General features: G+C 35.9%; 2 protein-coding genes across 3 annotated transcripts in view; both read right to left on the bottom strand.

Annotated features, from left to right (window-relative positions):
• LOC142339363 (ubiquitin-protein ligase E3C-like) overlaps positions 1–7,403 on the bottom strand; it is a 52,247-nt gene extending 44,844 nt beyond the window's left edge. The window contains exons 1-5 of the mRNA XM_075389364.1: positions 7,194–7,403; positions 6,733–6,861; positions 6,282–6,431; positions 5,028–5,143; positions 4,689–4,825 (exon numbers count right to left, since the gene is read on the bottom strand). Of these exons, the coding sequence (XP_075245479.1) occupies positions 4,689–4,825; positions 5,028–5,143; positions 6,282–6,431; positions 6,733–6,861; positions 7,194–7,256 (595 nt within the window). The 5' untranslated portion in view covers positions 7,257–7,403. The remainder of the gene's footprint in view (positions 1–4,688; positions 4,826–5,027; positions 5,144–6,281; positions 6,432–6,732; positions 6,862–7,193) is intronic.
• LOC142339364 (protein LZIC-like) overlaps positions 1–16,226 on the bottom strand; it is a 206,333-nt gene that overhangs the window by 116,345 nt on the left and 73,762 nt on the right. The gene's annotated exons all lie outside the window — the stretch shown is intronic.

The following is a 16,226-nucleotide window of genomic DNA, read 5'->3' as shown; positions in this document are numbered from 1 at the left end:
GAATAGTTTGTGGAACTGGGTATTTCTCCACAGCTGCTATTTTAGCAGGATCAGTGTGTATCCCGTCAGCAGAGACTACATGACCCAGAAATACTAACTTCGTTTGGAATAAGGAACATTTGGCAGGTGAAATTTTCAAATTTGCTTCCCGTATGCGTTGGAACACAAGTTGAAGACGATGTATGTGTTCCTCGAAAGAACGACCAAAGACTATAATATCATCAAGATAAACCAGGACAATTTCATATGTCAACCCTGATAAAACAATTTCCATTAGTCTTTGAAATGCTCCAGGGGCATTGCAAAGACCCATTGGCATCCGTTTCCACTGATACAGTCCAAACGGCGTAATGAAAGAAGTAAGGTGTCGATCTTCTTCATCAATCTCCATTTGATGAAATCCACTGCAAAGGTCGAGGCTAGAGAAGAAAATGCTTCCCTCGAGATTATTTAGAATATCTGATATGCGCGGAAGAGGCCACGATGTTTTGACTGTTTGGGCATTTAGTTTCCGATAGTCAATAACAAGACGATATGACCCGTCACGTTTCGGAACTAACACGGTTGGAGCTGCCCACTCGGAATGAGTAGGAGATATGAGATCTTTTTCTTGGAGTTTGGTTATCTTATCCTTGAGATCTTTTCCTTTAGAAGGATTCATTGATCTGTATGGCACTCGGCTAGGCTGGGCGTCATCTTTCAACTGAATACGCAGTTTATGCAAATTACATGAGCCTAGATCCCATTTGTCGGTAGCAAACACGTCTGCAAACTGCTTGAGTAGACTAAAAGCGTCCTTTTGTTGTTTTTTTAGTGAGAGTGCTGAACTTTGATTTAAACAACTGCATCAAAGTTTCAGCTGAATTGATGTCAACAGCATTGAAACCAACAGTTTGAAGGACAGTCTCGTTGTAGGGTAAGATTTGCGCAATAGTTTGCGAAGGATATAAAGTTACGGAATTACAAGTAGGGTTAAGTACTCTTAGCCAAAATTCATTTTGAGAAACTGTTACAAGAGACGAGGCCACTAAAGGGGAGTTTAAACTGGTGAAACCTACGTGGGGCTCAACCAAACCCACAGTCGCGTCAGACGAAGTACGCGAACTGCTTGAAGAAAACTTATGCGCATGATGTGACTTTAGATTACATTTTACGAGTGCTTCACTTCGAGGTGGAATAAGGAAACGCGAAGTTACAGAACAAAGCGAAGTCTCAGTTGTCGGAGAATTATCCTCAAACCACTGAGACAACGGACTGATACATTCCAGTACTGCGTCACCTACATCTAATAAACCCCGAGAGAAGTCTACTGCACATTTTTGTTTGTGTAGGAGATCAAAACCGACCACACAAGGAACACTGAGGTGGGCACAAATGTAAAATTTGAAAGAAAACATGGGACCATTTTTAAACCAACGACATGGAAGCAAGCACATACCCTTAAATTGAAGCATAGAGCCATTTATGGCGGATGCTTGGATATCAGATGCTTCCAATGTAAGCGAAGGGCTAAAGTTGCTGAACTTGCCAAAAACATCGGCACGAATTACACTAATTGAAGCACCTGAATCAATCAGGGCAGGCAGTATATTATCGGCGATTATTATTTTGGAAAGAAGCGACTGTATGCCAAAAATACGCTTGTTTTGTGCCATGGGTTATTAAAAATGGAGAACAAACTCTTTCAAGGTGGACTATGGCGATAGAAGAAGCTATCGGTTAGAGTATGGTTTTGACTCTGGGCAATTACGTCGCTGATGTTGAGAAGAACCACAGTTCCAACAATTTTTGCAATTATTTTTAGTATGACCTTTACGATTACAACCATAACAAATAGTTGGTCCGGTGAACCTGACTTTTCTTTCATTACTGATTGAACGACTGTGTGAATTGTCAAGAAACGTTTTTCGCGGAGAGGAAGATTGACGACGTTCTCCGTGTTGCGATGGGCTACGAGAGAAAGTAGGTGACTTGCGTTTGTTAAACGGAGACAATCTGTAAGGAGAGTTGCTCCTGCGACCCGATTTTTTTGTTCATCGGACGAGAACGTGGTTGGTAACTAACTTGTCCGGCCATGAGTTTATCAACTTTACGCGAAAGTGCTTCAATGGAACTCACAGAAGTAGATGAAGGCGCAGTCTCATTTGCATTTGCTTCAAGACGGTAAATTGCGTCGAAGTGGAGTGCTGATTCTAAGGCCGCGTTAATGTCAGCCGGCTTGTTCTTTCTTAACTCTACCCTTACATGAATATTGTGAAGGCCATCAATGAAAGATTGAAGCACAATATGGTCTCTGATTGCCTGCGTGTCTTGGGGATAAGCCTTATTAGCTAGAAGTTTGAGCTCAGCTAAAAATTCACTTACTTTTTCGGACTCGCCTTGAATACGTTTTGCAAGGGATGACCGAAAAAATTCAGGAGGTTCCTGATATTGGCGCAAAAATTGCTTTTTAAGCTCTGAATAATCATTTTTTGTTGCGTCATCTAATGACTGATAAAATTCGATAGCACTGCCTCGTAAGCGCAAGGGAAAAATAGTATGACGCTTATCAATGTAAACCTGTTGACCAGCGCTGTCGTGTTGCGGAGTTCCATCACTATTGAATGCTTTTTTTAGCCAATTTTGTAACGAACTCAAGAGTTCGAATTGTGTTATATAGGCCTGAATATCACTTGTTCCGTTAAAAGGCTCCGGTAGAAGAAGTTTAGCTTCCAGAGCTGCGTCAGCCATTTGTTATTAATTACATGGAAATAAAAAATGCTGCACAAAGTTCCAACCTTGCGATTGGACCGGCAAGTCAGATATCGGTTGTTCAAAATTGTGGGGACCAGAAAAAGCTGGCCTCTAAGAGATAACAGAAAAGAACGCAGAGACTTTTTTTAACTTAGGATTTCAGGTCTCTCGTCTTAAGTTATGTATCGTTGAGGTTGCCGTAGCAGCCGCCGAAACCTCCCTTGCTAAGCCCCTTAGTCTTACTACGTGGGACCTACAAACACTGGGAATGTAGAAGCTGCGGAAGCAAGGAGCGTCTATTTTCCGATAAATCGGATAACGCTTGAGAAGCCTCTGAAATCAGTACCTATTTGTCAAAGCGTTCTAAAGTTAAAGGCAATTATTGCTCATCTAAGAAAAAGAACAACCGTTATCTGTCAAGCAGATCACAAAAACGACCGAATATTTGAGTTATTTTTCTCTTTTTTTTTTTTGAAAAGAAGGTAAAGAAAAAGCAGATGTTCCTGAAAATTGCAGGATAGCTTATTTTGGAAAAAAAAAATCCCACTCCTGTCACCAATATAACAACCCGGTAGGTATTAAAAAAAACGAACGTTTGAATTGCGAATGCGGGATTCGAGATTGGGTTGTTTTAGTTTTTTTTTGTTGAAATTAACAACTTCAATTTAATTGATCTTACCTTGTTTTCTGTGCTCTATCTTTTTCTTTGGAAAATCGACAAAGTAAGTTTTCAGAATATTGAATTAAACTGAATAGGTTATTTATAAAAGCTTGTTGAGAAAAAGCTCAACTAACTGGATTGTAAGCAGAAAAGTATCAAGTGTCGTTTGGGCGAAGGAACATGGCCAACGGAACAAATTCTCAATTAGCTCTTGAAACACGCAAAAGCTAAATAAATTGCGTGCCAAATTGTGTTATCAATAATAAATACACTATGGTCCAGTGGCACGAAAGTAAAACAAAGCTTGAGCGGAAAGGCGCTATAAGATTAATAGATTAATAGCTGGAACATTATACTGCCTAAGGAATAATAATGGGGTAGGGCTGTTACAGAATGAACAAAGAGCAGATTTAAAGTGGTTGTGACGTCATATGGTCGTAACAAAAATCGCGAAGACGAAATAAAAAACATAGCAGGACAAGTCCTGACGTACAATTCAAAGAATTTTCATTGACTAAACAAAAAATTAGACCCGGAAGGAACTATGAATGGATTGGAAAAACCATTTAGAAAAAAATCCTATCCAAAAAATCGAAAAAACAGTAAAAATCAAAGTGAAGTTGCCGCATGTGAACAAAAAAACCACTAGCGAGAAAACGAATTTTTGTTCAAACACCGTTTTCTCACTCTACTTTAAAATTAGAGTGAAAAAATTTCACGCCGCAAAACCACTCGCTTTTCCATTCCACTTCCTGTTTCGGCGTGACCAAAATCACCACTCCAATTTGACTTCAAAGATCATGAAATTGTGTGAACACATCTTTAAAAAAACAGCGCCCCAATACAATTCAAATTCTTTGAATTGTAAAAAACTAAGAGAAGGCCAATAATAGCCCCAGCTATTGCTGTGCGGCTATTAATAATTTTCTTCATTATGCGACTTAACTTAGAGACCTTTTACGATTGAACTTAGATTATTAACGTTCTGATAGCACAGAAAGCAACTTAATGTCCTGCTCAGTTAATAATAAGGGTCACAGTCTTTCGACTTATTTCCAAAATGGCGCCACTGTGCAATCTCAGCTTAGCCTCTCATCGGCATCAAATAATTGATGGTCAAAAAGCAGCATTAGATTTTATCAAATCGTAGTCTGAAGTAAAGATGTCATCAGGAATCAACATAGACCTTGTTTGTTCATTCAGAATGGGTCGTCCTATGAGCAAATTTTGCAATACATCAATTTAACTAGGCACAATCGATCTTTATTCACACCACGTCAGTATTCAACCCTACCGTGAATGACAGCATTCTCCTCGGATGAAGCTGAAGTGCTGCTAATCAGGGAGAGGGTGTCGTTCTTTGAGAGGAATTCCAAAATCCTCAGAGATGCTGTCATAACGCCATTGTTCACAGCACAATACTCGATATGCCTGGAAAATCATTTGCGGTCGTAACCACGAAGAAACCTCAGATGAATTTTTCATTAACTTGGGCATTTTATCAGCTTTAATATACCAAAAAAATTCCCAGTCCCCTTATCGTTGAACTATGTAGCTGAAGTCATCGAGCACATTATGCCCCTTTCAATTACAAACTCACATAAAGGTAGATTTTCTAATTAAGACTGATTACCTTTTAGAAATATAGATCAAGCAGCCAATGAAGTAGGTCCATCCGTTCGATGATCTTTCCTTGAGTGCTGTGACAAATGATGCTTTAAAAGACATCAAGTGCCTTGTGAAATGAACCTACATATAATAGCAAAACAACTATCAAACCTTATCTACTCTCAAATTATGTAATAAAAAACATTAAAAAAATGATAGACCTAGAATGCTCCAACCAAAGCGAATAATTTGAAATTTATTTGGCTGCAAAGTACGCAGAAGGTTCATAACATAGCCGGCAGTTGCCGGAAAATAGTCGCGACAGACGATTGTGGCCTTCCATGAATTGAAACAAAAGAAATAAGATTTTTGGTTACTAGACTTTCTTTTGGTTAGATAGCGACAAATTAAAACCACGATGCCCCCAATAATAGCCGCTATCGCTTCGCGGCTATTAATAAAACAACTCCAGTTCCATTCGAGCCGATATGGTTCCATTCGAGCCAGTTCCATGAAACATTGTAATCACAAAGGTACGTTGCGATCTATCAGTCAAATAACGTTTTACACCAAACAACAATAAAAAAATGTACTTCAGGTCATTAATTTAACATTGCGTTACGAAAAATGCATGGGTACGAAAGATGCAGTGCGTACACAAATCTGAACATAGCCAGCAGATTGCCGGAAAATAGCCGCGATAGACGCTTGTGGCTTTCCATGAATTGAAACGAAGAAATAAGATAGACGATTGACCACCAGTCCTTTAATAAACTACTAGACTTTTTGGTTAGACTCGGACTGTCATTTTTATGAGACGCATACGCTCTATAAGGAAAAAGCCCTAATAGAGCTCTTTCAAGATTAATATTCAAAATAAAAAAATCAAGACTCTAATACTCGAATTAGGGCATATACGTTTGGCACTACTTTGATGCACATTATTGACCTTTAACTAGTAAATGTTTACAAAATTTAAAGCTCATTAAACGAGATGTCGTTTTTTTAGTAAGGTAAGTCACACAATTGACCTAACAGCAAAACAAATGACGTCACGCACACAAATTTTAACTGCAAAGCAGCAGAAATCACTGAAATTGAAAAAGTCAATTCCAAGAAGTCAGGTCGCAAGAATCACCGATGGAGACGACGAATTGAAAACACTATGTCCCCAATAATAGCCGCTATAGCTTCGCGGCTATTAATATTCTTACAATTTCAGAAAAAGATAGGATTTTACGCTTCAAACTGACTATTTTTTTCTGCCTCAAATACTAACCCAAAGTGGAGTATCATGTTGTGGCTCGAATACATATCGCATCAAGTAGACCAGCTGACATAGATTAGCCTGGCTCAGGGTTGACACTTGAGAATTAGTTGAGTCACTTTGATTAAGAATGAACTCCAACTCAAGTCGACGCGATCTCCTCTGGAAAAGAAAACAGTGACATAATACAACACATGGTAGCACAGAATAACGATGCTTAAATAACTATGATAAAGATCAGCTATAATATCGAATACCTTCAATTTATCCTAGCTTTAACTTCGGCTGGTTCGTCGCGAGAAAAGTTGCAGATGACAGCAGAATCTTCTCGATCTAATGAAAATCTTACAGTACCTAATATTAGGGGTCCCGGAACTATTTAAACTTTAGCTCAAAGTATTTAAATAGCCTTTTGAGGAAGTAGTGCTCGATTATTGGATGTTTAGACAATAAGTGAACATACCAGTTTCACTCTGCATAGGGATGCTCGCGCCCAGGCCTGAAGCTTAATAGTAGCTCTCTCCACGTTGCGCGACTTTTCCCGCTTCTCTCTCGCTTTCCTCGAAGCATTCACAATATCACGTGCGGATGCCTGTAGTCACAAATTTTTACATTTAATTATTTCACGCTATTCACTGGGCAGTTCTTTCCCGTTATAAAAGAGTAATGCTTTGTAATTTTTAATGCTTTTTTCATTCTAATAATTAGATTGAAAATTTGTATACGAATTTTCAGTTAAAAAAAACAAAAGCTTGAATATACTAAGCACAGTAGTACAACTCGCATCTTTCTTGAATACAAATGCTGAAGACAAGATGCCACCGTTTGTTAAAAAATGAAACTTAAATCTTATATTAACTATATGCATTCTTACTGTTTACTTAGAGTTAATTAATACTTATATATTATTAAGTCTCTGCTCACCGATTGATAATTTCCGAGTGAGACTTGTGGTGAGGACTTGTAGGTTCCAGTAAAAGAGTACATATTGTCACGGATCTCCAGTCCAGGATGAAAACTTTTGTGACTTCACAGAAACGAGCACTCAATCAGAAATACTTGAATTCACAAGAAACAAAACTCCTCTATCATACACTATCTGAATAAGTCAGCATCTGATTGGTTTGTACCGCGGATAACAATGTATTGTGTCCGCGCGTTACTCGGACTCCTCTCATCCGCAGACCCTTGTAAGTTTTGTACCAAAACAGAGCTCAAAATGTGAACTTCTGAAAATATTCGACGTGACAAAAAACCGCACAACATGAAAAACAATAGAACTAGCTAATTTCAACTATATCATCAGAAAAAATAAATTAATAAGGATGCTTCAAACTTCAAAGCCAGCTGACACTTTCTCTGCAGGGATACCTGTCGGATAAAACCAATAATTTGCACCAATATTTGCGCGACAACTCATTATGCAAATCTTTACAAACCTTTGCAAAACATTATGCAAAGGACTTAGAATCGAAAACTCTTGATTTTTTGTTTGCAGACTGTTTCTCATAAAAATTTTACGTATTTGAATTTTCGAATTAAAAAAAACAGCAAGAGCAGCAATTTGAAAAATAAACTCATTCTACATAGTTGAATTGTAGCAGAATTTGATCATCCAACCAGATGACTTTAATGATTTGAAACATTGCCGGCAGACCACTGGAATAGCTGTTAAATAGACTTGCACACCGCCAAATTCACAAATATAGCATAACTAACTACCTCAAACTTGAGTCACTTTATGTCGATAAATTTCATTCCCGAATTTAATAACACGGAGTAGGCTTCTTCTTAACTTAGATTATTACGTCAATTCTACAACGAAATCCTGACGTGTATTTGGAATATACTATGGATACTCTACGTGTTTAACCATTTTCCCCTGACGTCAGTTTTGCATAGAAAAAAAACGTTATGGATTTGTGTCGACATAGTTAGGCTGACCTAATCAACGGTTGAGAATTGACATGTGCAACAAAAACAGCAGACTATAGGTAGAACTGAAACCACTACCCGAGAGGTGCGAAAAACTTAAAGTTTTGTATGTTAAATTGAAATAAATTGTCACAATCTCACTTGAGCAGTAAAATATTGTATCTTGCTAACGTGAAAAGTTTAATTTACTTTACAATCGAATTGCTATTCAAAGTTTAAGTATGTAAGTTAAAGAGAGGAGAAGGAAATCAGAGAACCTGTGATATCTAAACGTTAGGGTGACAAAAAATTCCATTTCTTGGACCGGCGACCGATTTATAATCAGTTCGTTGAAAGTAGAAACTGGTGTAAAGCAGATTTACAGTTCCTGGATTCGAGTTTTCTAAACCAAGAATTCAGATGGTTCCTCATCTCTATAGCTTTGATCCCAATGACCAACGAAGGACATGTTCCGACCAATAATTGGAGTCTGCTTATGGCAAAAGACTAATACTCTTCTGTGAATTGTGTTATATTTTGAAACTGAAGATTCCTTTATAAACATAAACAGCGAGCAACCTAGAGGGAGAAGGAAACAACTGTCCGGTTTTTAGTTCGCCTAATTTGAATTATTGTCGGAGTTATAAACCAAAACTCGAAATATTGTTTGATTAGTTGATTGGAAATAATTAAGCAGTTCCAGCAAACGAATTTAGCTGAACGATTGGTTATTTGGAGTAATAAAACAGCGTTTAATGCGGCGGTAACCTATATTAAAGCGGATATAAAGTTACAAAAGTAAATTTCACAACTCCCGACAGCTTCCACTGTTTCCCCACAGCTTGTAAACCGCTATAACGAATTGGACGGTATAAAACTTTCCTTGTCAATGATAGGAACGCAGCCGTTACACAAAGAAACACAAAAGATGAGTCGGAAAAGTTTTTGCGGCCGCCTTAAACTTTAATTCAAAGCGGGGGTGGTGCACCATTAAAAACATCTTGGGTGCAAAAAGTTGAGACAACGGGGAAGTTCGAACCACAATCTCCGGCATTAGCATTGGAAGCATTGGAAACATTACTACTAATGTAGCTAACAGAATCTCGTAAATTTTATCTTACAATCGACTTCATTTTAGCAAAGACAACTTCCAAATGCGAGCAATTTTAGTCAGGCAGACAGCAAAAAAAAATCAAGCCTGAAAAAGTCAAACAAACGAATGTTCGAGAACAAATGCAAAATGAAAAAGAACTTCAGTCGAATAAACAAAAAATTGCCAGAACAGTTCCAGAAGGGACTCGAGGCGTCGATACTTAAAAAAACAGTACTTGCAGCCAAAACCAATGACTTTTGTTTTAAAACGGAAATTTTCTTAAATCTTTAACCTCAGCAGACTGAAAAAAAATGGTTAAATTTGTTCCACACTGATAGCGAGCACTAACATCATTGGAACACTTTGAAACAAAATTAATTGCGACATCATTCAGTAAAATATAAAAAGCAGCACAAAAGTAAAACAAAAGACACAATTTTGACCAAAAAAACTACGGAAATCTTGACACCAAAAAAAATTTTATTATTAACACTTTTTAGCGTTAAAAATTGGCTAAAAGCTTTAGGATGGTCAAATACTGATACACTCAATACCTAACACGGTTCGAAATTGTCATGAAAAGATAACAGTCCTAAAAATCTAGAAATCTGCAATCAACACTGCGACCCAAAACACTTTGTGAAAGTACGGATATTACTTATAAGACAAAGGTTGGCAGTCATAGCAATTAATACAAAAATTAGATTTCAGTATCTCGTGTTATAGACAAAAATATCACAGATATAATAGACAAAATGAGTTCCAGCTATTGCAGCAAATTAATTAAGTATGAAAAACAGAATATATTCCAAAAGAAAAAAAATTAATACCAAAACTGAGGCCACAACAATATTCGCAAAAATAAAAATCAGTCCAACTGTCAAACCTTTTAAACGGAAAGCCAGCGAAATCTCATTCCAATTTCGTTAAACAAAATATATTGTCAACAAAATCGAAAACAAAAAACGAAACATGCTAAAATTATTAAATTTTTTTAAATATTTGCTAAAAGCAGAGAAAAATTACTATAGGTCTGGTCTTAAGAAACCGCTAGAAAATTACATGATAGAATCTGCAGAATAAAAACATTGTAAAAACCAGACATAAAACGACTTCTTGATTTTTAACATAGCCTGCAGATTGCCGGAAAATAGCCGCCGTTGACGCGCTAGACGCACATTGGGATTGAAACAGAAAAGAGAAAAATGTTACAAAATTTGTTCCTAAGTCAGAAAATAAATTTCTAGCTTAGACTCGTTTGCATGGTAGTCTCTCTAACTAGAAAGTTAACAATGTAGCGCAAAGTAAGTAAGGAGAAAATGAATGAAAAAAAATCAAGGACTCAGACATATTAAAAAAAACGTTCTCCAAACTTTTTTGAGTTTTTGAGAAAAACTCCTCAAACAAATCAATATTTCAAACCTAACAGCTGTCTTTTTTGTGGTCCAAAGTATGATATGAAACAGATACTGCGCCGAAAAAGAAAGAAAATAAGACTACCCAAAAAATTGGTTTCAAATTGTTACATTGGGATTGCAAGAGAAGAAGAGAAAATTCGGAGATAGAAATCAACCGAATTTTTTTAGTGTCAAAGTACTCTTACTTGGTGTGTAAATTCTGCATATTCGGTTAGATTCTAAAATTAGACTTAATTCAGCTTCTAAACTGGAAGCTATTAAGCATAATACTAATGCCAGCTAGCATTCGCTTTAATGAACTTCGATAACCTAATGCACCATGACTTAACGACCGGGCTAAATTGGTTTATCTCGTTTCTTTTGATTTTGCTCTTTTGACATTGACCGCATTCACAACATTGCATAATTCAATGCGTCAAAGAATTTAGAATCCATTCAGTTGAAACAGTGAGTGAGGTAAGTCAGAAGTCAAACGTGATAATCGTGCTTCATGTGAAACGAAAAACCTGATCAAAAGGTAAGGTGAATTTAAAAAAATAGAGAGCGCCTGAATAATAGCCGTTTGAGAGGCTGACGGCGGCTATTAAAGTTTAAAAAATCAAAACGAAAAACAATTGGATTAGAAAAACAAATACATTTCATTATTTAGCATTAGTGCTTAGTAAAACTATATAGCCAGGATAGTAGTATAAAAAAATGACTAGAACCTCAACGGGGGGGGGGACGGACATTTTTGGAAGCCTGATTTTCTCGGCCCAACAACGGGGTGGGACAATTTGAAATTTCTGCGGGCTGGCCACTTACAACGGAGTGGGACAATTAGAATTTTTTAAAATGAAGTAAAATGTCCCCCCTATTTTACATACTTACATACATATATACATATACACAATATATACATACATGCATATATATGTATATATGTATGTATGTTTGTATGTATGTATGTTTGTGTGTATTGTTGTATGCATGTATGAATGTATTTATGTATGTATATGTATGCATGTATGTGTATATGAGTATCTATATATGTATGTATGTATGTATGTATGTATGTATGTATGTATGTATGTATTATGTTAATGTATGTAGGTATATACATGTATATATGTAACGTGTATATGTATATATGTATATGTACGTATGTATGTATGTATGTACGTATGTTTGTGTGTATTGTTGTATGCATGTATGAATGTATTTATGTATGTATATGTATGCATGTATATGTATGTGAGTATCTATATATGTATGTATGTATGTATGTATGTATGTATTATGTAAATGTATATATGTATATGCATGTATATATGTAACTTGTATATGTATATATGTATATGTATGTATGTATACATGTATGTAGGTATGTATGTATGTTTGTGTATTGTTGTATGCATGTATTTATGTATGTATATGTATGCATGTATATGTATGTGAGTATCTATATATGTATGTATGGATGTATGTATGTATGTATGTATTATGTAAATGTATATATGTATATGCATGTATATATGTAACTTGTATATGTATATATGTATATGTATGTATGTATACATGTATGTAGGTATGTATGTATGTATGTATGTATGTTTGTGTGTATTGTTGTATGCATGTATGAATGTATTTATGTATGTATATGTATGCATGTATATGTATGTGAGTATCTATATATGTATGTATGTATGTATGTATGTATGTATTATGTAAATGTACATATGTATATGCATGTATATATGTAACTTGTATATGTATATATGTATATGTATGTATGTATACATGTATGTAGGTATGTATGTATGTATGTATGTATGTTTGTGTGTATTGTTGTATGCATGTATGAATGTATTTATGTATGTATATGTATGCATGTATATGTATGTGAGTATCTATATATGTATGTATGTATGTATGTATGTATGTATTATGTAAATGTACATATGTATATGCATGTATATATGTAACTTGTATATGTATATATGTATATGTATGTATGTATACATGTATGTAAGTATGTATGTATGTATGTATGTTTGTGTGTATTGTTGCATGCATGTATGAATGTTTTTATGTATGTATATGTATGCATGTATGTGTATGTGAGTATCTATATATGTATGTATGGATGTATGTATACATACACACATTCAAACATACATACATACATACATACATACATACATACATACATACATACATACATACGGATTTCAAGACAAACAAGTTTTTACCTAAGTATGTGCACAATTATGGTCATAATCACCTATGTCCATAAATGCATACATAAATTGGTGAAAACAACAGTAAAACAACTAACCTGATAGTAGATGTATAAAATCATTAATGATATATTAATTGGAGAGTCATCAGATCATGTTCAAACATGTTCAGGGTCACAAAACTGTCCAAAATAAATTGACCAATCGGAGTGCTTGATTTATTATTCAAGTTGACAACCAATCAGAATTGAAAGATTCATAAACAAAAACTCTAAACGCTCACGTTCAGTAAACAGTAAATAATGAACACAAAAGGAACAAAAGACATCAAGCTCATTCATGAGAAAGTTTTATCACTGAGTGGTAACATAAATTATACACACATATCTTATCGACATTTATATTTCGTAGCTGCTTGTTCTTTGTTAGATCCAGAAGTTAACGGAGAAATAGCACTTAAATTTAGACCCTATGGTGGTTTCATTGGAATTGATAATTCAAGACTAGATCCTTTATTGAAACGGAGCAAAGTGCTACGACTTCATGCTGCATTGCATGACGCCGCTGGATTTATAAAAGATTGCCGAAACAAAGGCCCTGGATATGTTTACGCTTTCCGTTACTCACCAGTAAACAATTGTCTTTTTAGACACCTGACAGGAATATTATTCATTCTATCAGTGAAAATTTTTCATTCACAATTGTTTCGTGAATAGGAATGCTAGAAAATTTTGGCAGCAAAACTACAAATATAATTGTCCTCGATCTCAAAGGTTTCAAAATCAAGTCACTTGGATTCATTATAAAAGAACTCAGTTTGTGTTAGAGTTACAACGATACAATATTTTTCAAACCACCGCTTAAATTCGCTGATTTACCCGCACACGATAGACAAACTGTTATTTGGCTGACCAATAACCTACACGGTCTTGATTGGGACCAAGGTGATATACCTTACTGTGATTTGAAAACAATCTGTCTGAGTTTCAGTTTCCGATTCACACGGAAAAACTTTTTTGCCAAAGGCATTGAAAAGTGTGAGCTCCTCAGTAAGCTTTTACAAAAAACTGTTTATAATCTGGAGGATCTAAGTTGTCCCCGAATCTCAGAGATAAAATCAGAAGAACAAGTTCCCTCCTGTTATCTTCATTCAAACTTTCGCTCAACAAACGATCAATTATCAAATCACTGCGCGGAACGTAAAGCAAGAATATTTTCACAGTGGACACAAAGTGATGCACAGAGAAGACACGGCAACTTTAACAACCTATCTGTCAGACAACTTGAAGATATTCACTTGCTTGACTCCACTTGACGATCAGCCGATTGTAATATTCAACAGAGTTCAGGATCCCTCTCCACCAATACAGAATAATTTTTCAAGTGATCAACAGAACCGAGCGAACTATCTCAACAATAAGCCAAACACAGCACAACAACCGCGTTACAATTCGCTTTATAGCGCAGCAGCAAAACGTTATTTTGCAACCATTACTCTTTCTCCCGACGAGCTAGACAGCTTTAGGGCTTTCCTGCCCGTGATAGATAATTTCTATCACTTCCAACTGTACGTAAAATAAACAGAGAGCTCGAGAACATCGGAATCAGTTCAATTATGGCTATGAACCAAACAAACCAGAAGCCTATGCAGTCCCCCAACGAGCAGCGAATCCCACGTTGGAAGCAATGGGCGGACAAAAAAGTTCCTCAATTTAGATTGAAAAAAACTCCACCAGAACGTGAGCTGTCACTTAATGAGATGCCGAATGAGTTGCGGTTATATGTCTTGGAGCACCCCGAAGTTGAAAAAGTCTTAAATCAACCATCGTTCAAGGAAAATGACTCATCAACTGTTTGTTATAAACTAGAGATAAAAAGTCATATTAAAGGTTTTAATTTGTTTGAGTTCTGGTACATGAAACAATTGCCCAGTGAATAATTCAAAAGTTAACATTTTATATCATTCTTGTTTCAATTCACTTTTCAATTAATTATTTTTCTCCAATGAATCAAAAAGACGAGGCTGACGCTGGTATCAGTAATTTAGTCTTTGATGTGAACAACAAGGAGAGGCCCCCATGGCGTTGTTGTTCAAATTCAACAGTGCCAAAGTCCGAAGTAATTTTTTTTGTTCAAGTGAGTATCATTGTCTTAATGATCATTCTTTGCTTCTCTATGCTCTTTCTATTATCAGAAAGCTGTGAAGAGAAATCAATTTGGATTGCTCTCTTATCGAGTTTAGTTGGTTACATTTTACCTAATCCCAAACTATGAACAAAGTTATTCTTACACATGACAGGGTATTTATGTCAATTGTAGGACCAAGTGGTTGTGGTAAAACAGAACTCCTTGTTTCGAATGCTAAAAGGTTCGACCTTTTATCCACGTTTTGAAAAAAATTTATTATTTTTACAAAGAGTTCCAACCACTTTTCAAAGATATCCAACGAGCTATACCAGGGATTGAGTTTCTAAAATACTCAGGCTTTGATATAACAAAAAAACTATCGCATTGTCTGCTTATCTATGACGATTCATGTGAAGAAATCTTCAACGATAAAGAATGTAAAAATAGCGACCTCAGGACGTCATCGCAAACTACATGTTATATACGTCAAGCATAATTTATTCCATCAAAGCAATTGGTCCAGAACCATTGATCTGAATACAACACACATATTCAAGTCGCTTCGTGACATTCAACAAATTGAATATCTTGGAAAACAGTTGAATTGTCTCCAACTGATTAAAGAAGCATACAAACTAGCAACTGCGGAGCCCTTTGGACATTTGATGATAGATCTCGACCCAAAAACCAGTCAGGGTTTACGTTTTTCATCGCAACTAATTGGACCGGATCCTTCTATTTTTTACATTTCGTCCCCTGAAGCAGTCATTACGGCAATTACAAATGAAAAAGAAACATTTGCTTATGCTCAAGCAATGGGCAAATAAGAGGAATGAGAACACAGCTCAAATAGAAATATTACATCAGGGCGATTTCATTTGGTTCTTGAGTGACTGTGTGATGAACGTACTCTCTGGAGTTGTACCAATCAATAAAGTTGAATTAAAAAAAATCGAGAAACCACTACGTAAACTTGCAGACAGGCGAGTTGAAAAAAGTGAGAGAAAAAAAATTTTTCGATCAGATTCTGGAATCCGTCTAATTAAACTGATTGCGTTACCTTGTATTGCTTTTCTGGAGCAAAATGCACACTGAAGAGTTTGTGCTAATTCCTCGTCAAATGTATGCGAATGAACAACCTCAAATTTCTCAACTTCTCAACAATAAAAATGTCCGAGAGAAAGCA

This window comes from Convolutriloba macropyga, chromosome 5 (assembly GCF_964194025.1).
Source record: "Convolutriloba macropyga chromosome 5, txConMacr16.3, whole genome shotgun sequence".
Lineage (NCBI taxonomy): Eukaryota > Metazoa > Xenacoelomorpha > Acoela > Convolutidae > Convolutriloba > Convolutriloba macropyga.
This window is presented reverse-complemented; position numbering and strand designations above follow the sequence as displayed.